Below are 27,103 nucleotides of genomic sequence, written 5' to 3'. Positions count from 1 at the left end.
GATATAAGAGGGGTTGGAGGGAAGAGAAGACAGACAGACAGGGAGGAGAAGGAGGGGGAGGTGGTGGTGATAGGCTTGATTATTATTCGGTGAGTGAGACTCGGTAATAGAGCTATCAGTGAGAGAGAGAGAGAAAGAGAGGGGGGTGTCCTCCATCACTGGCTCGGATCGTTCAGTCTCGTCCAGTCTTTCTTCTCCACTTAAGACCGAATGTGACAGGTGATCGGGCTGTCCGCCTCTCTATCTGTCTGTCTGTCTGTTTGGACTCCAGCTGCGGATGTTCTGGGACAGGTTTCTTTCCACCGCGGTGAGTTTGGACGGATAAGCTCACCATGGCGCTGGAACCGGAGGGGAACAACCGGCTCCTCCAAGACGTGCTGTCGAGACCGGGGAACGAAACGTGCGCGGACTGCGGCAATCCAGGTAAGCAAACCCCACCGACCCCGCCGCGCGGAGCCCACCCGGGTCTCTCGTGCAGCCCGGTGAGTCTGAGCTGCTGCGGAAAACGAACCAACTGGTGTGAGTCTGAGTGAATTTAGTCCAGATACGGTGAGAACGGCCTGGCGGCGACACGTGTACCTGAAAACAGCGTTTTCTCTGCAGGTATAGGGCCTGACAGACACGGACTTTGGAGTCAGCCTGAGCCGTTAACACTTTTTGAGGCTGTCACAGTGCAAGAGGGTGTAAAAGACATGTACACTATCACTTCCACAGCTATTTCTGTTGTTGCTGCCTATGTGTGTGTGTGTGTGGTTACTGGTGGTGTTGTATCATCATGTTCTACAGTGTCAGCAGCATGCACACAGCTTGCTCAGTAATTACTGCTGTGTGTATTTTTTTGCTTTTACATGTTTGTTTTCTTATGTACAGGATGCTCATCTCACCACGGTTTGTTGTGCTCCATGAAGCTCATCCCTGTCCTCATCTTTCCATCCCCTCTGTATCCTCTCCCCATGCGTTCCCCCTTTAATCCTCTCTCTTCCTCCCCCCTGCTCCTTTATACTCACTGAAATGGCAATAAACCAGTAAGTGGCCACAGACGCTCCAGTACAGGCTGTACGCCCAGCATTTGGAGCCGAGCCCGCCCAGGATGCCTGTTCCTTGGCCCTGGCTACAGCTCCTCTGAGGACTGGCTGTAGCGGAGCAGTTTTTTGGAAGCAGAGGCGCTCTCGTAAATTTAGATAGCTTTGTTGTGGCGGCGGACAGAAGAGGGATGAAGAGGGATTTCATTATCTTGTTGAGAAATAAGCAGAGAAATGGCTCTCATCAAGCTTTAAAGTATCTGAGATTTTTATGTGTCCGTTTGCTAATCAGCACCACCAACCAATCATGCCCCAACAACAGGTCAATGGGTTGCTATGAAATTTGGCACAGACATTCATGTTCTGCATAGGATGAACTGTAATAACCTTCAGGATCCTGGAATGCTTCCTCTAGTGCCGTAGTTAGTTCAGAATTTTAGTTTGTCCATCACTTTGCCTTATCCTCAAATACCTGCAAAACTACTGACATTCCCATCAGGCTCAGCTGTACTCAGCTGTCTCTGTGCTTAAGTACAGCCTCACAGAGCCGCCTGCAATCTTGTTTGAGGAAAACTGGCACGATTGCCGCCCTGCTTGATCTTTGGGATACATCTTTTCATGTAGTTTCCAAAAGCTGTTCTGAGGAATTGGTTCTGATTGGTACGATGCTGGGCGGCATGGTGGTTAGCACTGTCGCCTCATAGCAAGAGGGTTCCAGGTTCGAATCCCGGTCTGGGCCCTTCTATGTGGAGTTTGCATGTTCTCCCTGTGCCTGCGTGGGTTTTCTCCGGGTACTCCGGCTTCCTCCCACAATACCAAAAACATGCACATTAGGTAATTGGCTACTCCACATTGCCCCTAGGTGTGAGTGTGAGAGTGTGTGGTTGTCTGTCTTCTGTCTGTGTCTGTGTGTTGGCCCTGCAATTGACAGTCCAGGGTGAACCCTGCCTCTCGTCCATAGGCAGCTGGGATAGGCTCCAGCTCCCTGGTACGATGCTGAGATCATTCGTTAGTTTCGCTTAGCAGACATGACACTTTCACCTTTCCAATCATAATATAGTCAAATTTAGCGCTCACACAACAAAGCAGAGACAGATGTGCTGTGTAGTGCAGCTGTTGTCGAATAGTCAGAGAAGCTGGTAATTGCAGGGTGACTGATTGATCACAGCTAGGAAACTCTCAGCTGGTGAAGTGACGCATATGCTCTCTCATCGCCCAACAAATGCTGCTCAGGATTGCCTTGTGCAAGGCCCTTCAAACGGGACTGAGTGAAGCTGCTTAGCTGTCAACAGGATATCCAGTCCACTAACGGCTTTCTCCAACATTTGCAGTTGAACACTAGACTCGTCTTGTGAAATTTCCGGAGAGCAGGCTGCACAGGTGTTAGGATGTTAGGATGGCCAGCCATCAACCCAGCCGTTATCTTCCTCCTCCTCTTCCTCCTCTGCTACCAGATCAGGCATTCCCGGCCTCATAATTCATATCTCATAATGGTCAAGATATGAATTATTGATGCTGGTTCAGCTGCTCCTTCCCAGATGGGGACAGGATCTAATCTCAGTGGCTTTTTCAGAAAAAAAAACCCCAAAAGATCACAGTGTCATTAGAGCTCAAAATACCACAAATCATCTCAACACAGCAGAGCATACGGACAATCATATTGGTCTTCAGTAAATGTGAGCAGCGGTTAGTTGGCTGGACTTAAGGAGGAGGACAGTTACGTAGGATGTAACAGGTAATGTATGCTGACAGGTTTATACTGTAGACTGGCTTATGATTGATAAATGATGGATGTTAATGCTTCCATGTTACTATTGGATTATTGATTTACTGAGTATTTCTAAATGTTAGTTGAGAAATACTAACCCCCACCAATAATACCAAGCCAAATTGCTTTTATGGACTGAACAAGCACAGCCCCTACGCACTCTGGTATAGTACTATGCACCTTTAAAGTCTGCTGCACCTGGATAAAGCCACACAGTGTACAGTGGAGACCCAAAGGTGTTGTTGTCAGTAAAATGAATTATCTTTTAACTTAACATCCTTGAACTTTCAGAACCCTGGAGCTCTCCATGTTCACCCACCGAATACTGTGTTGTAATACAGCTGAATTCACAATGCAGTTGTCCATAGTTAAATATTTTTCTGTTTCAGTCGTCAAACATCTTAATGAGTATGAGGTTTAACTGCGGCTTGTAAACGCAGCCTGTCAACCAGCAGTCATTCAAGTTCCTTTCAAATGAGTAAAAGTTGGAAGTCATCAGTCTTTGTTGTACACACTAAAACAGCAAGATTTACACTTCAGAGGCCACACTGGAAAAGCTCAGTTCTGTGACGATTAAAGTGCCGCTTGAGTGTGGACGGAAGTCTGAAACAGACAAAAATACATTTTTAAATTTAACTGGCTTCGGGTGGACACCGAAAAAAAGACATAATGGCTGTCATTAAATTAAGTCAGATACATAGGTGATGAAATGTTCAGTTCCCAATCAAAAACAGTATAGGTATGTATCTTATGTTGCATAGACAGGAAAGCCAAAGGAGGAAGGAAAGGTTCTCCAATGTGGCAGCTTCATGACATCACATGAAATCCCTCTATTGTATGTGAATCTGCAGGCTGACAGAGTAAAGACAGACTATCACAACATCAGCAGTGACCTGGCTGTCCTCCCTCACCGCTGCTTTATCTCCCCATCACAGATACAACATCCACTAAGCAGACAGAAAGCTGCTCTAATTGGTCTGAAAACACACAAAGTGACCTCACCGCCTGTGCTTTTTTTTTTTCTTTCTGCTTAGTCATTCTTACTCTGCCCTTCCATACCTTTACCTTTTTTTCCCCCTTCTGCCACTTCTCTGCTGGTGTGCTCAGATGAGACCTCTGAGAGGCTGAGTCGAGAGCTTACAGGGCAGGGTTTCTCTGTAGCTCAGCAGCGCTGTGGTCCTGCCCTTTGCTAAGGACGTACAAATGAGTTATTCCCTCCAGAGAGAAGCCTCAGCAGTCCTCTGAGGTGTGAGGAAGGTGTTTGTTGAACAGCAAAAACAGCAGGAACTATGATTAGGTAGGAAGAGGGGTTTAGGGCCCCTATGGCAGCCCGCTCATGGCTTTCTAGAAGATTTTTTTTGAATGTCTTGTAAGAGAAGGTTGGACAAAAGACATTTTGCTTTCCTGTGTCCTGGTGTGAATAGTGAGATATAGCCTTGGCCAATTAAAACATCAGTAATGCATTTGGAGGGCAAATTAATTTTTTTTTTTTTTTTAATGAATCTTTTTCAGGCAGTTTCTTTGAGATTAGGACCTCTTTTTCAAGAGAGGTCTGAGAACCAAGAAGAATAAAAACATTAACAACTCAGTACAGCAAGGAGTGAATTAAAACATTTACAAGAATCGTTGAACATCAGATAGAAGAGATTTAAAGCAACCAATGGGAAGAAAAGACTCCAGTTTGAGTGGAGTAGCTCATTTCATTTAAAAGGTTCATAATACCTGAACCCAGATCTGCCGACATCTGCTCAAGCAGAAGGGATATCGTCAAGTCATTACTGGATCGTGGACTTTAGCTACTAGTTTTAAATGAGAGAAGAGATGTGAGGTAGTTTGGAAGCTTTGACAGTAGAGCCTTGTGAAAGAATAGCAGGAGATGACCAATTCTTATGACCATCCAAGCGACTGATATGGATGAGTATGAAATTTGTCAATTGCAATGCGCTGTGATACGCAGAATTAAACAGCTGAAGTGCTGACATGGCAGTGTGACAGCACAAAATATCACCATAATCAAGGACATGAAGGTTGACTGCACTATAGTTTTGCGGTTGGAAGAAGACAGACATCTTTAATTCTATACAAAAAGCCAAGTTTGAGTTTTATTTTTTGTGTCAATTGTTGAAATATGAATTATGAATGATAGCCTTCTCTCAAGCCAACTCTGAAAGAACCACACAAATAACATTTTAATCAGAGTCAGCGGTGGAGGTTGAGAATAGCAAGCATTTGGGCTTGATTGAGGCTTTTATTCTGAAGGTCGCACCTTTAGACAGTTAATCTTGTCTGGTCATTTGTGACCTCCTCGTGCGGTAAAACTGAGGGACACATGTCGTGCTCAGAGCTAGCATTGTGTACCATTACTGTCCAATTTATTTCTGTTCACTAAACCAGCGTTGCCATTTCCATTCAGTCACAGGTTTGAATTTCAAATTTCCGTTTAGCTAATAAATCATTTCTACTGTTCTACTCATATTAGATACATATAAGATACAGAATGCAATTTGTTCACATGCAGGTGTTTGCTAAACAGATAATGTGTGCACACACAGCTGTTCAAGCCGACTGACAACTGAGCCATCTTGAGAAATGGACATTGCTTCACATGATGCTTCAGAGGAAGAGGTGGCTCTTTTCTCTTGTATATTTCCTTGTTTTTCCCTCTCCTTTGTCGTGGTTTCGTATCGTCTGTCTATACAAAGCAGAAGTGAGGGATATTTAAGACACTTTGGGATGTACCCGTTGTAAAGCATGAGTGAAGCAGCTGATGACAATCAGCTAATGCAAGCGTTACTTTAGTACTCTGCAATACTAATGCAGTGCCCCATTTAAGCATACTGCATTCTTGGAGAGTGTATATGTGAATATGTCTCGTATGATGTACTCAAATGATTACTTGAGTGGTAATGTAACTGACTATACAACTATACAAATAATTCAGATTGGAAGTGGAATCCTTAATGTCCGTAATCCTTAATGTGTATACTGTATTTAACATTCACTCCTGCGAACACATTCCAACTGAAAAGTCAGCCTTTAGAAATGAAGAAAACCTTGATGAGTTTCTTATAAAAGCCTCGAGCGTTTTGACATTTTAGAAGGTCAGGGCTGAACTGAAGATGAACACAGTTTACATCAAGACTGTAAATACTGCTGTAAAAATAAAAATACTTAGCTAGAGCCTGAGGGATTCTGCAGAGACTTGAGAGGGTCACCTCAGCTGGACCCACTGCCTAGTCATTATCGCCCACCATGACGCAGGCACTGACAGACTAATGTGTATATACATCCAGATGTACAAGTGAACTGCTGCACATGCAGGAGAAGTGCCTGCGAACGCTCACAGGCACAGGAGCATCCATTGTGTAAATGCCCCCTCATTCATTTATCCTGCATTTGCCCTGCAGCAACGCCACAGGCACGTCTTTCTTCAACCTCGTCAAAAGCTCTGCTGTCTTACCACCAAACGAGGCCCGTAACTCCTGCAAAGCTCCACTTTCCTCTCAACAATTCCCCAGAGAGGTAGCCAGCTCTTTAGCAAACACGCCTCAAACGGCGTATGTCACAGAGTCGCGCTACATCAGGAGTTCTCCCCTCGTCCGCTATGACCGGGCATCTGTTGTTCACAGCCGACCTGTTGAGAAACATTCACGTACATGTAGAGGAGGAAGCCCAGTGCGTGCGTGTGGCTGTGCGTGCGTGTGTGTGTGTGTGTGTGTGTGCGGTTAGTTAGTCACACTGCCACAGTAATCTCCATGAGTGCAGTTTGCTTCTCTGTAAGGCCTGACTCAGACAGTGATGACCTCACCGCTGAATGGCTGGCTGTGGGTTTTTGTGTCAGCAGTGTTGTGTGTAGGTGTGTGTTGCCGTGTATGTGTGTGTGAATGTATATTGCTGGCATAAAGAATAAGTATTAGGAAAAAAAAAAGCAAGAGGTTTGATTTCTTCACATCAAGGCTCTTTGTGCTTGATCACTATCCAGGACTCTTAAAAGACGAGATGACATTCATTCACATTTTGCTTTCTTGTCACGGGTTAAAAGAGATCAATCGAGATTAGGCGGCGGTAACTCCCTCAGGGGATCTTGTGAGCTGACATCATCTCTCTGCATCATGAAGAACCCACACTCTTCCTCTCTTCCCTTCCTACCAGATCCATCCTACCTCTCCTACTCCATCATCTCCTCATCTCTGATTCTCTCCTCCCCTCTGCTGCTCGCACATCAGGCTCTGTGGCATCTCCATCTATGCTTTATCCAGCATCAAGAGGATGAAGAAATTGTCTTTTTTTTTTCTCTCCCTCTGTTAGCTCTCGTAAGATTTCCTTGTGCATGCGTGTGCGTATTCACATGGCTGCAGTGCACCACGCTGAGGGCCTCCTTGTGTGAGAAATGGCAGCTGCAGAGAGAGTGAGATGGAGAGTGACTTTTAAGTGTTGCCCATTGAAGACATGGTGCTCTCAGTCGCTTGTTGCCATGTACGCACTTATGCATGTTAACACGTGTACAGGATACACACGTATTCCAGCGTCATGAACAGACCCTGAGGTGGCTATTTTATCTGAAAACTTTGACTGAAATACGTGAAACACTCCAAAATCTTGTGGAAAGCCTTCCCAGAAGAGTGGAAGCTGTGGTAGCTGCAAAGCTGTCTGTGTATTTAGAATGCAAAGTCATCAAAGTTCCTGTTCTGCAATGGCAGTGTGTCCCAATACTTTTGTCCAAATCATGTAATTAGGGTCATAAACCAACATATTGAACAAACAAAAGAGCAGACTTGATGATGGGGCTGGATGAAAAATCAGGGGATCAGCAAGGTGATCTGACTTCATTTGGTTCTAAGCGGAACATGAAACCAAACTCTGTGCCAATCCGTCTGACACATGTTGAGATAAGTCTTTAAGACTTTCACCTGCTGAGCGTTACACGGAAACATGAAAATTCAGGGAATCACTGAAGTCAGTGAGCTGACTTTGACAACTTTTCACTGCAGTCCAGAGCCAAAACAAGATATTTAAAGATGTCACAGCCTTGTGGGGCTTTTTTTCCAGACGTGGCGTGTGCTTTCCTGATGTTGCTGTTTGGCAGATTGCTGTGAGGATTACTGCCTTGCATGGCCTCTTGTTTCTCAGTGGAAAGGACGGTGTCACTGCTCTGGTGTGGTGGTCTTGCTTCAGCTTTGCCTGCAGCAGCAGCACCTGCGACAGAAAAGACAGTCAGTCATCATACCCAACAAATGATCATACTGTCATATTTCATGAAGAAAAATATCATAAGCTCCAAGTGGAGAAGCTATAAAAGAATGTATGTTATGAATGATAAGTAATACAAAGATAATATTGGATATGCCATGAAGATATTCAAGAAAGATCACAAGTTACTGCTTTATTACTAAAGCAAGATTATAAATTACATGCTAGAATGAAACTGTGTGTTCTGAATATTATAAGAATATTAAAGAGTAAAGAGTAAGCTTATACGGGGACAAACTGTGTACTAGTGTTCTGATTTGGTTTTCATTCTGTAGGCATATTTTAAGCTATTTCTAGCCTGTGTTTGTGAATAATATTTGTAATGATGTTATTCAGCGACTGGAGGAGGGTACGCAAACAAAGCTGCGTCCCCCTTCTGCCAGACATCACAGTAGACCAAACGTTTACGTGCTCAATCAAAAATGTAACTGGCAGTGAAAATAAACAGCAGTTGTAGACTCAGAAGAAAATAATCACCCCATAAGAATTTGTAGACTTAAAGACAAAAGTATTGGGCGACCTGATCATTCCACCAACAGGGACTTTAATGACATCACATTCTAATCACATAGACATGAACATGGAGTTGGTGCCCCCTTTTGCAGCCATAACATCTTCCACTCTTCTTTGAAGGCTTTCCACAAGATTTTGGAGTGTTTCTGTGGGAATTTGTGCCCATTCATGCAGTAGAGCATTTGTGAGGTCAGACACTGATGCTGGACCAAAAGGCCTGGCTCACAGTCTCTATTCCAGTTCATCCCAAAGGTGTTGGATGGGGTTGAGGTCAGGGCTCTGTGTGGGCCAGTCAAGTTACTCTACACCAAACCAACCATGTCTTTATGGACTTTGCTTTGGAAGCATAGCATTGTCCAAAATGTCTTGGTATGCTGAAGCATTAAGATTTCCCTTCACTGGAAGTAAGCGCCTCTGAAAGACAGCCCCATCCCAATACTTTTTGTCTGTATATGAGTATATAGCAGTAAGGCAGCATTTGTTAAACAGCCTGATGTTATGCTGCTGTTAGTTAAAATTCAGATGAAAAATAACAGATTTGCTGAGAGTGTAAATAATCATTAGGTTACTTTCAAACACAAGAATAACACACTTAAAGAGCCAGGTTGCATGTGATTGATTAAAGTGTGAGGTAACATCTAACCCCATGTCCAAAAGCAATTTCTGTTACACAAAGTCCCACCCTAAAACCCAAATTCCTCATATTAGGGAACAAGCCATTTTTTTTCACAGTTTTCTATAATGAATCAATTATTTAAGTTGTTGACAATTAAATTTCTGTCGATTGACTAGGGTTAGGGTTATTGACTCCAATGAAGATCTGGTAGTCTTTTCAGCACTAGATGATTTTATTTTGACCAGGATTTCTGGTCATTTATCTTTACCGGTTAACCAACTCTGAAAATGTTTCTTGTTATATACCCACTGAGCCTTCATTTCTACCAATCAGATCCAATCTGCGTTTTCATCTCTGTCTCTTTCTCTGCCTCCCTCATTTTGCGACACTCTGTTCTCACTACACTCTGTCACTGTTCCCTGACACTGTGCGTCTCTGACATTGACAGCTTCATTTGCATGGACAGAATCAAAGTCTGTGTGCGATAGAATGACTAAGATGTACCTTTGCTGAACACCCACAGATGCTGCTGCTGAATCACATTGCAGAGAGAGAGAAAAAAGATCTTTTTTTGCCCTCTTTTTTTTTTTGCACATTATGTCTGACTTCTAGCTCCTGTAATCAAACCGTGTGTTTAGTCACATGCTCATGTTGGCATTAAAATATTTCTTTTTTAGAGGTGATGCACAGGTGTGTTTGCATGTGTGTTAACATGCATGTCAGGATGTGTGTCTTTGTATTTTTCTTTTATTTCCCCCCTTGAATCCCTTTAAGTCACAAAAGTGATTGTCTTTTTTTTCCGTGCGTGCGTGCATATGTGTGTATTCTGTAGTCTGGTGACCTAACCTGATAAGTACCTCGGGTGAGTTCTGATCAGATCTCAGAGGGTCTGTTTCCTGTCAGTAGGCCAAATAGGATTTCCCCAAAATCACATTTCGCTGCCCTGCTCTCCTTTACAAGCAGGGACACACTCATCCCGAGTCCCTTGTAATATTTGCTTCATTTACTTTGCTCCTATTACCTCTTAACAGTACCAGCATCAGCACTCTCATTATTTATAGCCTGAACCTTGAGCTGGTGTTCTCTTTGTTGCAGCTCTTTTTATGACAAGATTTTCTCACCCCTCCTCTTTTATCTCTCTTCTATGTCCACCATCATTCTCTCTATCACCCTCCTGCACTGCTTCATTTCCTCTCTCCTCTCTCATTCTCCCCAAAACTCACTTCCCCTCCTTTCACCTCCCCGCTTGTTCTCTCTGCGTCATTCCTCTTTCATTCCCCTGGTGGCTCTCCCTCCCTTTCGCTTTCTCTCTCTCTTTCTCTCTCTCCTGCAGAGCCAGACTGGGCGTCTCTCACTTTGGGTGTGTTTGTTTGCCAGGCCTGCTCGCTCCTTCACCGGAGCATCCCCCACATCAGCCGGGTCAAGTCTGTCCAGGACACGTGGGATGCCAGTGAGGTGGAGGTAAGGTGGTAAACATACACCGTATTCAAATCACAAGAGCCCCACTTAAATATATAAATGGAAAACACATCCCAGATAAAACACCGCTTCCCTCGTCTCTGTAATATTCGAATGGTGTCACTTGTTCCGAGTGTTCTAATTCAGATTCTCTCTTGAAGATATAACATTTCCACATTAACATTTCAAAAAAAACAAAAAAACAAAAAAAAACCCAAATACGACTAGACCTTTGTTATATTTTTCACTGAGTTGACTACTTAAATTATCCCAGGTGTTTCCAACAATGTTCAAACTTTTATTCGAGCTAATGGTGTGTTTTTATTTGGGTGTTTGTCAGTATAACATCCAGGAAAGAGTCAGAGTGCCAGGAAGTCAGCAAACATGAATAAAGCTTTGTCATCTGTAAACATTTCATGCCCGAGTCACAGCAGATAGATTTTCACTGCCAGTGGTTGATGGTTATCATAAACAGCGTCCCTAAATTGACATGTAAGTCAAGAGCAAATTCATTTGTTCAAATGATTCTTGCATGAGGCCAAATGCGTGACATGATTTTTATGTCTCCATACTAATTGTGTGCGAATCCCAGCACACGCAGCATATGTTTGCTGTTTGTTATGTAGAAGGTAAGAATGTGCGTACATGACAGACAAAAAAATATAATTGAGTCCATGGTTAGTGTAAAACTGTGCCATTATTTTTTTGTTGCTATGGAAACAGCCCAGTGAAGGGACATTTTCTTAACAATATGACAGAAAATAAAGCAGGATGTGGAAACATGTCACGGAAATACAGGCAAAGTGTAGGCTTTTTTGAATCCTGAAGCTCGCTAAAACACAGCTGTAGGTGCAGATCTCATGAACTCAAACCACTGTACTTTTTTACAGTTTGCACGAGGATCGGTATTTTATCTGGCTTAATATAGTCAATATTTGTCAGTTAAAAACAATTTGATGGCTTAAGTCGTCATGCAGCACAATGAATTCTTATCTGTTGAAAAGCATTCATCTTCAGCTGACTCTGACCTCTGACTTGGACATTTGGAAGGAGAGAATTTCCTCACAGGGATCAATAATGTATTGTTCCATCAGCAAGACCGTTCATACTTTTCTCCTGTGTGCAAAAAAGAAGCTGAGCCGCCACGGGACTTGCAAACATGGGCTCTTCACAGATCTGCAAGCAAGAAATATGAGTTCTGTGCAAAATTGTCAACTAGACAAAAAATGTGTTTTTGCTCCACTGGGGAAGAGTAGTGCTCTGAATGGATCATGTCTGTGCTTTAACACCACCACTGGGTGACGAAAAGGATTCTGGGGGAGGTGATGCTGATGTGAATCATGAGGAAAAATGAGAAACTGAGGATGTAAAAGGACAATAAATGGGACCTAATGGGGATTTGACTTGCAAGAATCCCAGAATAATAAGCATATCAGATGACTGGAGTGACTGCTTGCAGTGCGGGAAGAAAGGGTAGTGAGGGCTTTGTGTTGTCTGTGTTAAATCTCGCCTTCAGTAATTGTAGTATTGGGAGAGTTTAGGGGTGATTTTGAGATGCCAGAGTTTATTGTTGAGACGTCTCGAGCCATTGTGGTCCCACACCATTAAAACATCCTCAATCAGATGAGAAACTTTTGTCTAAGAGCCACAGTAGTATTCACTTTATTAGCTGCACCTGGTTGATACTTGGGAGGAGAGTCTTGAGTGAACAAGATGCCACAAATGTCCCGCAGGGGTCTTGCTTCCTGTTGATTTACAGTAATAACATCACAGTGTTCGTGCAGATAGTTCCTCCTACCCGTCATCTCAAAGGTCTCTGGGTTGCAACAACTGAAGGAAAGTCAGTGTCAAGTACTTGGAGTTATTTTAAAATCAACTCAGTGTTTTATTCTGAAGAATGGCTTCATGGCTTGTGAAAGCATTTTAATGACAAACATGGTCATAGTAGCTCTAAGAGGAAGTCAAGGAGAACAGTGGAAAAGAGCAGTTTGGAAAGTACTGTAAACACCATAATGGCCTACAGAAAGTCTTTAAATACAGTCAAATGAGGAAATGTCCATTCAGTGGCTGCATGCTAGGAAACCTTCACACAGGGACGCTGGAGTTTTTTAACCTTACTGTCCGTGATTTTTTTTTTTTGCCTTTATCTACTTTTATCTATTTATCTACCTCTTGCTACATGCTAGAACTGTCAGTGGAATGCAGTTAACCATGTTTGGCGTTCTGACAGCCTGTGTATTAAAAGACCTGTATGTACACTGGCAGAAGGACGTAGAACAAATGAAATTTATAATTCTTAATGTGTGAAAGTGGGGGTATGCATCTTTTGACAAATAACATCTTTTATTATTTCTGTTGTTATTATTCTATTTTACATGATGCCAGAGTACAAAGGAAAAATCAGGCCTTTGTTGTTGCCATGGGAATCATGTCGTCATGAAGATTTGGTTATTTTATTGAACAGTAACTGAATGTAATGCTTTGCAGATGCTTGCAAATCACATTCTGGAATAGTAAGCAGCTAAAGGAAGGCCTTCCTAACTACATGGATACTGAGGTTATGCAGTGGGCTCCTTATCTTTTGCTTTTATGATATTGATATATTCTACATGTCACATCTAAGGTGTCAAATGTATGACATTTTGGTGGCATGTGTGTCCCGTGTTGACTTCCATGACTTTCTGTAGAGGTTTGTGTTTTGGTTGAATTTTCTGACGTTATTTGACCTTCACACTAAAACGCCACAGTGCAGGATCCCTTTCAGAGCCCCTCAGAGGATAAGAGAGGCGTGTTGAGGGATTCAGGCAGCTGGATTGGACTGGGGGATTATCCTTGGATGAAACGCTCAATGGAGGAAATGAGCTGAACACGTCCCGATGCAGCATTGTCATTTTTACAATTAATCTCATTGCAATGCAGGGACTTTATTTTTATAAGTTCTGCCATACCAATGATTTTCTATGCTTGTTTCATTTTAAGGATGTTACAAAGTAGAAATTACAAAATGCAATATCATTAAGAAATACTTTTTACAGCAAATTCACAGGACAGCAGCCATGGCATTTCAAGGAAATAAGACTCAGAGAATGGTGACAAGAAAACTACAAAAGCAAAGAGAAAACAACATTGAACTTAAGGAACAAAGATGTTGTTCTTTTTATCTCATGTGATTGTATTTTGAAATCCATGTGTTAATCGAAGGAAGCATATTCTTTGTTAATAAAATTACACCCTTTCTGTAAGATTGGCAAAATATCTGCTATTATTATTTCTACTATTATAGCTGCACAGTGTAGATCCACTCAAAATGTTTATAGCTACATCCCAGGATTCAGCTGCAGCACAGCATTTTAACTGATAGGAGCATTTCCAGAATAAAATACCTTTTAAAATATGACTTGGTTAACAATTGGGTAAATATGCTGTTAGATAAAATTTATGTGGCTCTCCATTGTCCCTGGACATCTGAAATGCAGCATTGTGGAAACTACTATATATTCTAAGGATGTGAATATTCAACTGTGAGCAGTATTTAGATGACCAGGTTGTGTTGTCCTGTCTCCATTTCAGTTAATGGCTGCTATGGGAAACAATGCAGCAAAGGCCAAATATGAGCAGAAGGTTCCTGCTTTCTACTACAGACCAACACACACTGACTGCAAGTAAGTACTCATTCCTTCAGCTGTGACTTTCAAAACATGAACAGTGAAGATTCAGCCTTGTCTCATATCTGACACAGTCCTAATAACATTTTTTTTTTATTGGAGCCATCTTTTATCTGAAAATAGAAAATATGTGTTAAGTGAAGTACCAAGTGCCAAGAAATAGCCTACTTGCTAGCTAGTTAGCAAGTAGGCTATTTCTTAGTGCTTAGTCCAATTGAGCTGATTCAGTTCTCTACTTAAGTACAGTAATGGCACCAGTATCACTTAAAGGTCAGTGTTTGTGTGTTAATGTGTAATATAACCTTTTAAGGACAAAATATCAGCTGCGACTCTTAAGTTCACTTATATTTTGACTACTGTTTCCCCCTGTATGAATAGTAAAAACATAGAGAGTGGTGTACCCTCCGAGGTTGCTATTGCTAACAGGCACTAGCTGGCTACGGCTAGGCTACACAAGTGCCCTTTTCACGAAAACACCTTGACATGTGTTGACCGTATGGAAAGCAAAGGCGTAAGCAGAATAGAACAGAGCCTTCATTTCTATTATTGGTAACACCAGTGGTTTTTGTACAATGGCTGCTCAAAATGTCTGCCCTGAAAAAGTACTTGTGCCATTGCAATAAATATATCCCCTGCAGCCTTGTAAATCCACACTAAGAAGACATTAAGAAGACATTTCAAACTTTGTGTTATGAATTTTCAATTTATAGAGGATTTATATTTGTAAAAGTTAAGGGTAAGGGTAAAAGAGTTTTAAAAGAACTTTGTTTATTTGTGTGACATTGTCTCAATTTAAATTGTATGTAAGCAGGGCCAGTAGGAGAAACAGTAAGTTTCTAGATGCCAGGTATCTGTGTGTTCGTTTTTAAGAGCAATCCTTTTCAAATTGATTTATTGTTAATCGAAAAAATCTTGTTTGTGCTTCTTCCAGGTTTCTTATGTAATATTGGCACTTGTTGAATATTACAAGCAAATGTTGAATGCAGAAGCAATTACGTATTCATAAGTGTGAAACTGATGCATCAGGCTGTGCAGTGGTACATTGTTACTGTAAATTTATTTTTAGTATACTGCTCAACGCCTTAGACTTTGTTTAGCCCCCAAGTATAACTTCCTCTTCCTGTTTGTGTGTAAAAAAAAAAAAAAAAAAAAAAAAGCCAAAATGACTCTTTCCTGTTATTTAAGACCTTCGAGTCACACTGAATTAATTAAACTCAATTTATTTAGTTTAGACCATATCAAAGTGTCAGCATACATCTGAATTTCATTTGAAGACTGTTTTATAATGCAGACTTTTCTGTAACAACAACCACGTATATGTCCATAAGCCTATGTACATTTTCTATTAAAATAAAGCAAAGCCTCCAAACATAACTGTTGCCGGGACATAGGCAACAGTTATGTGACACAGTTATGTCTTAAAATGTGACACAGAACCTCACTTGGACTTAAAGATGTTCTGATTAGATTTTATTGATCTAAGAGCCTCACAAAAGATTTTTTTAACCATAAGTCAGGATTTCTATACAGTAATAATCATAGAAATTTATAAATGATAACATTTTATATGCAAAAGGTCAAAGTTCACATTCATTGTGACACCATAATGTTCTGCAAAAACAACTTATTTCACATGTGGTGACACTAATCTTGGGTGCCCACCTTGAAACTGTGCTGATTGTACAGATCTTCTGTGCTACTGTGTTGACACTGTGTATAAAGCATCCACATTTAGGATTTGTAGTATCTGTGCTACAAAATCTACATTTGAAGCATTGTAGTCCACCACATGCTCATTGGGTTTGATTGTTGTTGCACCATTGATGAATCTAATCTGTCCATCTACTCATCCATAAAAAAGTCTCTAAATGAAAACAATATAATAGAAATTATTCACTGGAATCATGCGTGTCAATATGGTGATAACTTTGATTCTGCCAAAAAATACACTTATATGCAGATATAAACTTTAACTTGACTAGCTGGTGGGGGCATACAACGTATTAACTCTAGTTTCTTCTTTTCTACCTTTCATATACTTTGATTTTATAAGCTGAGGTTTGTTTTCTGATACATTCCAGTCCACCCATCTTTCCACTGTGTCTGCCTCTCAGAGAATTGATTAAAATAGGCAGAAACACAAACAATAAAGGTAGAGTGAGAGAAAGCTGGAGTCTTTTTTCAGTGTCGGTACCATGGTGTCTCTGTGTTCACTCACTCTACTCCCCTGAGAACCACAGGGTTTCGTGTTTAAGATCCAGTGTCACTGCAAGGTGTCATTCCAAGAAATGTCTGCCAAGAGTAAGACATATTACTCCTCGATGCTGACAGAACAGTTGTTTTAATTCTACTCCGTAAGGAAAAGGGGACAAATAAAAAATATGTAGAGAAGGGGAGGATGAAACCAGTTTGGAGCCTGGAGCAGAAGAATATCTGCTTTCTTTATAGGCAGCTTTGGTAGGGACTATGGAAACAAAGTCTGTAATCACGTTTGACACTGAGGGACAGCGAGTTAGCTTAGCTTAGCCCAAAGACTAGAAACAGGAGGAAACAGCTAGCAGCTGTAACAGCTAACTGCAGTGCTAAAAGGTACTAATTAGCATGCTATATCTTGTTTGTTTAATCTGTACAAGAAAATATATGCATAAATAACTAAATAATAAAAATGACATATTTGGTTTTATGGGAAGTAATGTGCCCAGGAGCAGTAACTCCTGACAAGGCTTCAGGAAGCTACCAACAGAATTATATTATGAGATAGGAGAGATATTGATCTTCCTATCCAGAAAGGAAAATAGCATTTTTATCAGATTTTATAATTATTCCTTTAAATGAATGTGCAAATAATTTAAAAGATCAATAAATTCCAATATGTATACATAATTAAGGGTGATTTCATACTCACGTTTTCTGTCAGTGCTAACAAATATTGCAATCTATTGTGTATGTTAATGCTGACAACCCGCCCACAGAACACATCAGCATGTTGGATCAGAGACAAACAGCAATGCACAGTCTCTGATTTTCACTCACTAACATGGCGGCTTGCTCGTCACAACTTAATCAGCACTCCCCTCTTCATCTTCTTAAAAGGCCAGGGCTGTAGGTCAAAAATATATATGTTTATTGGCTTGAAAATAATTTGTAACTGAGGTGAAAGTTAACAGTGTGTGTTTTTCCATGTCTCCAGGCTGTTGAGAGAACAGTGGATCAGAGCCAAGTATGAAAGGAATGAGTTTGAGTTTATTGAAAAACAGGAGCCTTACTCTGCAGGTACGTGCATACTGACTGTTCTATTACACTTGTGAAGTTCATCATCCAGGCTCTTTTTACTCCTTAGTGCCTCCTCTGACTGAAATAAGACATGGCCACACAAACTGAATATTTGATGATGACCTGTGCATTGGTCTCAACTACACAGAAAAACACTATTAAAGGACTACTTCAGCATTTTAAGGAAATACAGCTATTCCCATTTTTGCTGAAAGGGCAAGAAAATGAATAAGGCTCTTTCCCAAAATGTTAAAAGCAGCTGTGCAGAATAATTGAAAATGTCATGTTAATGTTCAGTATTCAAAGGAGTTCTCAAAAACACGTCTGCAAGACTCAAGTCTAGGCTAACCTTCAAAGTGAATACCAGCATCTCCTCGCCTAGCGCCATTACTAAAAACAACTGCCTTTTCCACTGTCATGTCGGCAACAAGGCAGTTCGGTTTTTTATTGCTAAAACAATGCTTGTGTTTTCATTTCATGATCTTCTGTAATTAGCTTGTAAACACAGTCCAATAGCTGATATTCAAGATGATTTTTGAAGACGAAGAGACCAAATAACCAACCAAACGGAGATTCTTGTTGCTACATGTCATTATCAGCAGTGTCTTCTAATGGTGCAAGCTGCAAATGGAAAAAAAAAAGAAAACATTTTCTGTCGTGTACCAGTTTTTTTGTATCAGTAAGTGCATTCACACAGCTACAAGTATAGAAAGACCACAGACACAAGCAGAGATTCCTTCATGCACAAGCGCCCTCCTATAGGGATTTTGTCCACCTGGGGAAAAAAAAGCAAAAATGACTGGTGTGTTGTTGTGTCGATTTTGTGCTATTTACCCTTCACTAAGCAGAACCTTGAAAACTCCTTGGACAAACATGTCCCAGTGGATTCCAGAAGCTGAAATTCAATTATCCTGAAACATCCATGGCCATCACACGTTCATTTTCATTCTTCTTCTCTTAAGTGGTAGATGTCGCCGATTTAAAACAGTGACATAGTAATTGTCACTGCCAGAGAAAAGAGCCATTAAAACAGTGTGTGGGGTTTTGGTTGTGTGCATGTGTGCAAAATGACATTTTGCCATGTTAGGACTCAGTTCCAAGTTGGGGTCAGGGGGTAAGGTGTGTGTGTGTGCATGCGCGCGCTCTCACAGTGCTCTACTGCAACAATAAACAGATGAGGTCACTGCAAGCCAATCAGAAAGCTGCATCTTCAACAAGAATGTGAAATGTATACGAGTAGACACACACATTTACCTTACATACAAATACTATACACACTTCCTCCAAACACAGACACTCATAAACACACACACACACTTGCAGATGTCATACACTTCACAATGAGTGATGAAGAGAGAGTGATTGCACAAATAGAGATGACAGAATGACTATGTGTGTGTGTGTTTTTGTGAGTGAGTGGGTGGGTGGGTGCTTGAGTGGGCGGCTGAAATTGACTACTGGCAGTAACCGAGCCTCCTCAGCAGCCAATGTTAATATTGATCTAGTATGCAAAGGATAGAAGGAAGAAGGAGAGTGTCAGGGAAGGAGGCGAGGGTGGGGACAAGGAGGGCTATTGATCGATGAGGTAATGCTAGTGTAGGTGAATGTTTCATGTCAGAAAGTCGCAGTCACAAAGACACTTGCAACGATGGAGCAGAATGACTGCAGAGGAAGAGGGGATAGAAGAGAAGCAGTCAATGGCAGAAGGCACTGAATGAGGAGGATGAAAAAGAGAGCAATAAAGAAAATGTGTGTAAACATGAAAATGAGGCATGTGAAGGATTAACTTATGATCTGAGGACATTCAGTCGGCTTTTGGTGTTCTGCATCAGCGCCATAGACTGTATTTTGATTCACTGACACTGCTCGCATTTGCGTCATATCTGGCCACAGCAGATTGCCTGAGATAAATCCATTGTACGCTACCTGCCCAGTACCAAACAGCAGACAGACAAAATTAGCTACTAGCTTTTGAATGTATAATGTAGCAGGTAAAGAGCTAAATATTTCCCTCAGGATTAAGTGGAGACCCAAAACAGAGCTAAAAGAAGTCTGAATAAGGTCTAATTAGCCTTGCAGTAGTTTTAGTTTTGTTTGTCCAGATTTTGAGATATAGACAAAAATTATTATTATTATAACCAGAAAAAAAAATCCTAAATAGTAAATAGATAATGTATTGATCTCACTGTGAATAGTTTTAAGTGGAGCAACTTTTTACCAAACAAGTAGTGACTTTAAAGTGAAACGGTGATAACCTAAGAAATTTTTGATCTCCTCTCAAATCCATTTCTTGCTCTTTCACACAAATCTTTCCTTTAAATTTATGATTTAATTTCTTTCATTCTGTACTTCAAATTAACTCTCTTTCATCCCTTACTTGTCTTTATTTTACAATCGGCACTCGTTACAAACCACTTTGGATAACATCACCCGTCAAATGGATGAAATGTAAATTAGTCCCTTCTGTGGAGCACTACCTGATTGTGCTGAGACATCCGTGTCCCATTAAGCCACAAAAATAGACCCAAATTAGAAAGAAAACACTTCACAGCATGACCAAACTACAAGAGAAAAGAGAGAAAAGGAGGCAGTGCTGGCAGAGCTTTTTACCAAAATAGACTAAAGACGAAAACGTTACAGGCTATAAATAGAACAGCATATCATTAACATGGAAAGGATGTTCTTTGGTACAGAGACAATACAGTCTCTGTATGCAGTCTCATGCGGCTTCTCTTGTCTTTTTGCCTCTTGGAAGTTGTGTTTTCTCTGTCTTCCCTTCTCCTTTTCCTTCTGTCCTCTGTTAAATGTGATTTAAAACGATCTTTGATTTCTTCTTAACTGAAGGAGCAACTTGCACCAACCAGTTACAACATCTCAGCATTACCGTTGTAAATGCCTCTTCCGTTTAATCTCTCCTCTGATCTGATGGGATTTTGATAGCAGCCTCCTAACCACACACACACACACTCTTTTTTTCCTCTCTCTCTCTCTGCTCAGGGTACAGAGAAGGGTTTCTATGGAAACGAGGAAGAGACAACGGTCAGTTTCTTAGCCGAAAGTTCATCCTGTCGGAGAGGGAGGGTGCGCTAAAATACTTCAACAAGCAGGATGTAAGTGAGATGATGCAGCTGATTTTACAGTCGCAAAATTTCATTTTGGCAAAAGGCAGCAATATCCCTAAATATGAGGAACTGACTGTGTCATTTCTGTTGTTTGTGTCTTCCCCCATCAAGGCCAGGGATCCCAAAGCGGTGATGAAAATTGAGACACTCAATGCCACCTTCCAGCCGGCTAAAATTGGCAACCCCTGCGGCCTGCAGATCACCTACCTGAAAGACAACAGCACAAGAAACATCTTTGTCTACCACAGCGATGCTAAGGTGCGCTGTCGAACACAGTGAATTCTGTTTCTGCACTCATTGCCCCGTAAAAATAAAAACCTTTCTGGGGTGTTTTCTACAATGCAGGCTCTATGTCAAGTCTTAGATTACAGTAATACAGGGCACTAATACAGGGTTAGCAGTATAATATGCATGCTGTCTGCGTTACTAGACACACTTGGACTTGGAAATGTCCCTTAATAATTAATTTCCTTTGGGCCTTTTTCAGTAACTGTTCATTTGTATGCCATTATACACATTTTGTGTGGTATTGGCTGTGACACAGTGGATATGGGAGTAAAATGCTGACTTTTAGTTTTAATTCAAAGGTGTCTACATCCACATTCAGTCAAAATGAGTAGACATTGTCTTACTGTTTGCAACCTTAAAGCTCAAGCTCGATGATTAAACCTCGGAATCAAAGACAGCACAATGAAAATGTGTCATCGTCCTGACACACAGAGAGTGCACTGAATATCTTACATGAAATAATTTGTATTTGCATGTTTTTTTATTATTATTATTATTCTCCCCTTCCTTTCTCTCAAATCACGTGTAGCTTTGAAGCTAGCATTTCAAAAGCCCCACATCCACCTCACCATCCCAGCAGGGTGTGAGTAGACCTTCTCCATGGGGGTTGTATTATCATCATTCTCCACGCCATGTTGTGCTGTGCTTTCTTGTTAGGAGTGATGAGGTCAGAGCCTAGATGCCAACATCGCAACATATTCTGCATTCACATATTAATCAGTTTCACATGGCTTGGCTGAATTAATGCAGATAAAACTTTCCTTTCTTTGATATATCCTTCTATCTACTGTAAAGCAGTGGATAATGTCTACATTTTGGTGAAAATCATTTGAATGATCAAATTCTAATTCTAATTGGAGGCGTGTTTGTCAAAAATGAGAGGATTAGAGAGAAGAAAGAGAGTGATATTTAATAACCATTCAGGGATTGAGTGGCGCCTCAGAAAGTGCTCCCTCTGCTGGCTGAGACTTCTTACTGACAGCCGTGACAGGGAGAGTTCATTGGGTTCATTTGGTGTCACTGTCACTTTTGTTCTGTGCTGGAGTTATCGACAGCACTGCAGCATCCACACAGCGCAGATGTGTTTGGCTGCACCTTACTGTGTAGAAAAGATACTGTCACTGGCACCAGAGGAAAAGACTGTAAACCCAATGCTCATTATTCACTCAGAGCCCAAAAATACATACTGTGAATAGATACTGTGTCAGTTCCAGCAGGACATGTTGTCACTGAGGGGGTTTTTTTTTTTTTTGTACAGGAGATGGTGGACTGGTTCAATGCTATCAGAGCAGCCAGGTTTCACTACCTACAGGTGGCCTTCCCCGGAGCAAGTGACGAGGAGGTGAGGGTGACTGATGTCAGAGGTGTCTGATCATGAGAGTGAAACAACAGGAGTAATGTCATTCTAAATGTTTGTGTGTTGCGCTGCTCCCGACTCTTACCAGGTTTTACAAATTATGCACGTATATATTCATGATTCTTCTTTCATCTAATTAATATGTGACCAGTATATTTTTTGTATATTGCATGCATTCTGTTCTCTTTCAGCTGGTGCCCAAACTGACCCGAAATTTCATGAAGGAAGGCTTTATGGAGAAAACGGGTCCAAAGGTTTGCTACTATACTGTCAATCATATTGCAACTATTGCTATTTAGTATAATATATACTGTTGCTTGTACAATATATATATATTTAATTTCATTTTATTGCTCTTTTTACCACCCAGAGGTTCATACATTCAGTTATTGCCTAACCTAATAAAAAGGAAAAGCTTTGATTTGTAACCTTGTAGAGCTCTCATGGCAAATCACACTGTTTGAGGAACACTGAGTCTGTTTGGGTTTTTTCTCTTGCTCTGCCACAGCACACAGAAGGCTTCAAGAAGAGATGGTTTACGATGGATGACAGGAGACTGATGTACTTCAAAGATCCTCTGGTAAGAAGGGACCTGCGCCCTCATGACTTTCCTTTTAGCTCTGTTAGCTCTGAGAGTTTGTTCCCTGAACTTTCCTCTCTCCCTTTGTGTCTCCCAGGATGCATATGCCCGTGGTGAGGTCTTCATCGGCAGTAAGGAGAACAGCTACACTGTCCTGTCCGGCCTGCCCCCGTCCACACAGGGCTACCACTGGAACCATGGCATTACCATCGTCACACCAGACAGGAAGTTCCTGTTTGCCTGTGAGACAGAGGCCGAGCAAAGGGATTGGATAGCTGCCTTCCAGAGGGTCATAAATCGACCAATGAGGCCACAGGAATATGCAGGTGAGGGGAAATTCCAGAAATGCGATAAATGAAAGGATTTTCTGTTTTGTTTTTAGTGTTTTTGTTTGTATGTTTAAAGGTACCTTGTGGAGTTTTTGACCTCGAGCAGCACTTTGGATTAATTTGTGTGGTTCTTTTTTCGAGTTTTTTTTTGCTTAGCTTGTATCTTTTGATGTACATGATACAAACCAAGCAACATGGTCAAATTATCTTCATTATGCATTTAGTGTTGTGAACTATTCCTCTATATTTGTTGGAGACTCTGTTTTTAAATGAGGGTGTAAATGGAAAGCTGAGAACAGCAAGATGATTTTACTGACTCATACATATTATTCTTTATTACTGGCCATTTTAACATGAGGTCAGTACTTTGGTCCCTGTCAGAATCCTGTAGGTGAGTTAAAAGTGAGCCAGTTTTGCATTGTTGTAGTCCAGACATCCTAAACCAATACCAAGTTAGGACCAAAACTGGAGCCTATCAAGAAAAAGTTGTTAAAATAGTTAAAACAGCTGTTTAAGTCAGTAATCTTGCTTTATGGTAGAATTTGTTTATTTACTTATGTGCGCACACGCAAACGATGTCTTTTCGAAAATCGATACAGTCCTTCCAGTCTGAATTTAGGACATATGCCACAGGACAACTTCAGTCCATCAGTGTGCTAGCCACTTATATGCTCATCTTAGAGATGTATTGAACATAATCAAGATTTCTTCTAAAATCCTTGTCTCCCTGATTTTTTGGACACTTGTTTTTATGTTTGTTCTTTTTTCTGCCAGGACTTCTCTGTGTCTCCTCCTGTGTGTCCTCTTATGTCTTTATTGTTCTCTTTACATTACTACCTCAGCAACATTGGGAGGGGCTGGGTGGGGGGCATTGCCATGCATTGTGCTTTATTGTGGAACTCATTGAATGTCCACTGAACTGGCTGGGTTGTGGCGTGTGAAGCCCCAGTGGCCTAATGGATAAGGCACTGGCCTCCTAAGCCAGGGATTGTGGGTTCGAGTCCCATCTGGGGTGACTCACAGCAGAGTGGTGCAGTGGAAACATGCTGAGCCCATAACCCAGAGGTCGATGGATCCAAACTGTCCTCTGCTAATGCTGTTTTAGTGACAGCTGGGTGGTCTTCTCTACTGCTCTCTGACTGACGTAGTCACTGTAGTCGTGTTTGTAGTCACAACAAAATCCAAATCCACCTCAAATCCATTTCAGTTTCACCTGCCTCTCCTTGTCTTTAGTGAACATTAGTGAACCTGGATAACTGGTATAGTAAAGCAACTAATCCGCTTCCTCTGTTATCTCTTTTTTATCTGGATTTTCCAATCCAGAGGCGACATGGTCAGAACCACGAATCAAATATTTCATATGAAATGAAATCACGTGCAGGAACATTGGGTCATAACACACTGTCATATTATCAATTTATACAGCATTATTACATAACTAGAACAGAATAAGAAGCTGTAGAAACTCTACAAATAATTTCTAAAATATTCAAAGTAAGAGTGAAGTTATTATACATTTGTCTTTCCAAAAAAAATAAGGAAGTGTGTTCCCGGTGTTTATTGTACGTATGACAAATCAGCATTTGCTACCTTGTAACACATGGCACAAATCAAACGAAATTAATCATCTTTCAACCATGCACACTCCTCTGCAGTTGAAACGATTGACATGGTATGCATTCCTGCCAGTGGTTTCATGCTATTTTGATGATGGGGTGGGGAGGTGTGGGGGGGTAGCGTGCCAAGAAATGTAGCACTGCACCATCAAAGGCAAAGAAAAGAAAGACTGACAAAAATTGATGCAAATAAAAATAGCAGGTTTGAAATTCTATGAAAAATCAGCTCTGCAAATGCTTTTTGATGAAGGGTGTGCATATTATTAGCCCTCAGTGATATACGAAACATAACTGTCTTTGGTCACAAAATGTTCACAGGATGAACATTCAGTTTCATCTCCTATAAAGCATCTTGAATGTTACCTGTTTGTATTAAATGTGCTACATAGATAAAATCAAACAACACACATTGGTTAAAACTGTATTTACTTATTAAAACAGAACTTACTGTCTAGTTTTCTGTGTAACTTTTGGCATGTCTTTACAGTGGAGGCCCATTTTAAACACAAGCCTTGAAGACTGCAGGAAGCCACAGCTCGGCTGGACCGGCCCAGTCTCGTTCAGATCAGAGACAGTCCCAGTGTGTGACCACAGACTATAGCAGGAGGTGGTGGGCTGGCGTTGGAGGACATGAGGAGGGGCCTCGGGATGGGCCGGTATGAGAAAATATCATGAAGCAGAAGAGACAGAACTTGAACTCTAATGGGACTGAAGGCCCAACATGGGATGAAATGTTGGTGATCAGAGGCCAAAGGGTAGATGACGTCACCACTAATGCGCCTACCAACCTTGTGCTATACATTATCATCCTTACTTTCCTCAGCCATACGATCCCTTTCCCTGCAACCCCCACCCAACCCCTCAGATTTTGTCTTGTGAATGGTTCATTCTACCTGTAATCTAATGTAATTATTGTAATCTAGAGTCGTTTCACTGGTTGCTTAGCAAAGACAATGCATTGTTAATTTATTGAATGTACAGTTTTGATGACAGTAGCCTACTGTATGTGTGGAAATTGTGATGTTTTCATTGAGGACGCTGTGAGGTTGAACCTCTGGCACTGAAACCCTGTTAAACCTGAACCTACAAAGTGCTGTTAACAACAAATATGCATAAAAACATGCAAACTCTCTCAGTGATCACCGTCGCTGTTAACGTAGCCGGAGGTGGCTGATCTACATCCAGACAGGGTTCTTTTAAAACCTCAATCTGACAGCTGTTCTCTTATTTATATGTACTGTTGAGCATACTGAGTCATTGTAGACGGTTATTGCTGCTTTTAAGGATTGTAATGTGACAGGACTGTAATTTATATAACACAACAACAACAACAACAACTGTTTTACTTACGTTTTTGCATCTTGTTTTAAAGACACACTGTTGCTGTGACCTTTAATTCACAGTGATAGTTTGTTCGGTTATGAAGTCTTAACATTAATACAGATGAAAATGAGATCAAATGGCAGTATTTGATTTGTCCTCAGTGTTTAAGACGTGTCAGTATATCTGTGTCTTCTTTGAGACTACATACGGTACAAATATGACAGTAAAGGATTATTACAGTTTATTACAACTTGGGTTTTATTGTCAATTCTCATTGGTATTAATAGTATTAATTTTATTTCATTTTTGTAAAATGTATAATGTGAAGCAGTGTCACGTACCACAACATTTATAGCCATTAGTAGATCCAAAACACTGAAATTAATTTTAAAAAAGCAGTAGCTTAGCCTTGTCTTTCTTGCCTTGCTAGATTTTGCTGTAGTGATGTCATTCCCACCAGTTAATTTGGAAAACTATCAAACACCCAAGTTGAAATAAATCAAAATTATCCTTTAAAGCCCCTGAAAATTTCCTGTTCTTTTTGAGCATGTTTGCTGCACATACAGCGTTATAATGACAGAGCAGTTATTCCCTTTTTTGCCAGCAGATGGAACTCTTCAGCTACTTTAAAAGGGAGCTCAGCTCATATATTGTCGCTGTCAGGTATGAAATCTTCATATGGTCATCCCATAGAGGAACATGCCGTCCTCAAATTGGAATGAAGAAATGAAAGTCACAGACTGGGGACAATTTAAAGGAATGATCCACTATTTTGGCAAACACATTACTTTCTTGCCCAAGGTTTGATGGGAGACCCATAGCACCCTAATGTCTGTGCATTACATGAATACTACACTGATCTAGCACTGCACTCCTATAACATTGTTGGGCTCAAGAAGGACAATAAAAAGATGTATCAAAAT

General features: G+C 41.0%; 1 protein-coding gene and 1 non-coding gene across 2 annotated transcripts; both read left to right on the top strand.

Annotated features, from left to right (window-relative positions):
* On the top strand, positions 1–27,103 carry LOC124052947 (arf-GAP with dual PH domain-containing protein 1-like). Its single transcript, XM_046377777.1, has 12 exons — positions 1–89; positions 272–423; positions 10,503–10,630; positions 14,198–14,289; positions 17,483–17,565; positions 20,563–20,675; positions 20,799–20,945; positions 22,234–22,317; positions 22,524–22,586; positions 22,841–22,912; positions 23,010–23,238; positions 25,345–27,103. The coding sequence occupies exons 2-12, from the start codon at positions 333–335 to the stop codon at positions 25,371–25,373; spliced, it is 1,131 nt and encodes a 376-aa protein (XP_046233733.1). The 5' UTR covers positions 1–89; positions 272–332; the 3' UTR covers positions 25,374–27,103.
* Positions 24,184–24,256, top strand: trnar-ccu. Its single transcript has one exon. It is a non-coding gene; the product is annotated as a tRNA-Arg (tRNA).

This window comes from Scatophagus argus, chromosome 21, assembly GCF_020382885.2.
Source record: "Scatophagus argus isolate fScaArg1 chromosome 21, fScaArg1.pri, whole genome shotgun sequence".
In the NCBI taxonomy this organism is placed as follows: domain Eukaryota; kingdom Metazoa; phylum Chordata; class Actinopteri; family Scatophagidae; genus Scatophagus; species Scatophagus argus.
The sequence above is the reverse complement of the archived record's forward strand: the minus strand, read 5'-3'. Positions and strand labels throughout refer to the sequence as shown.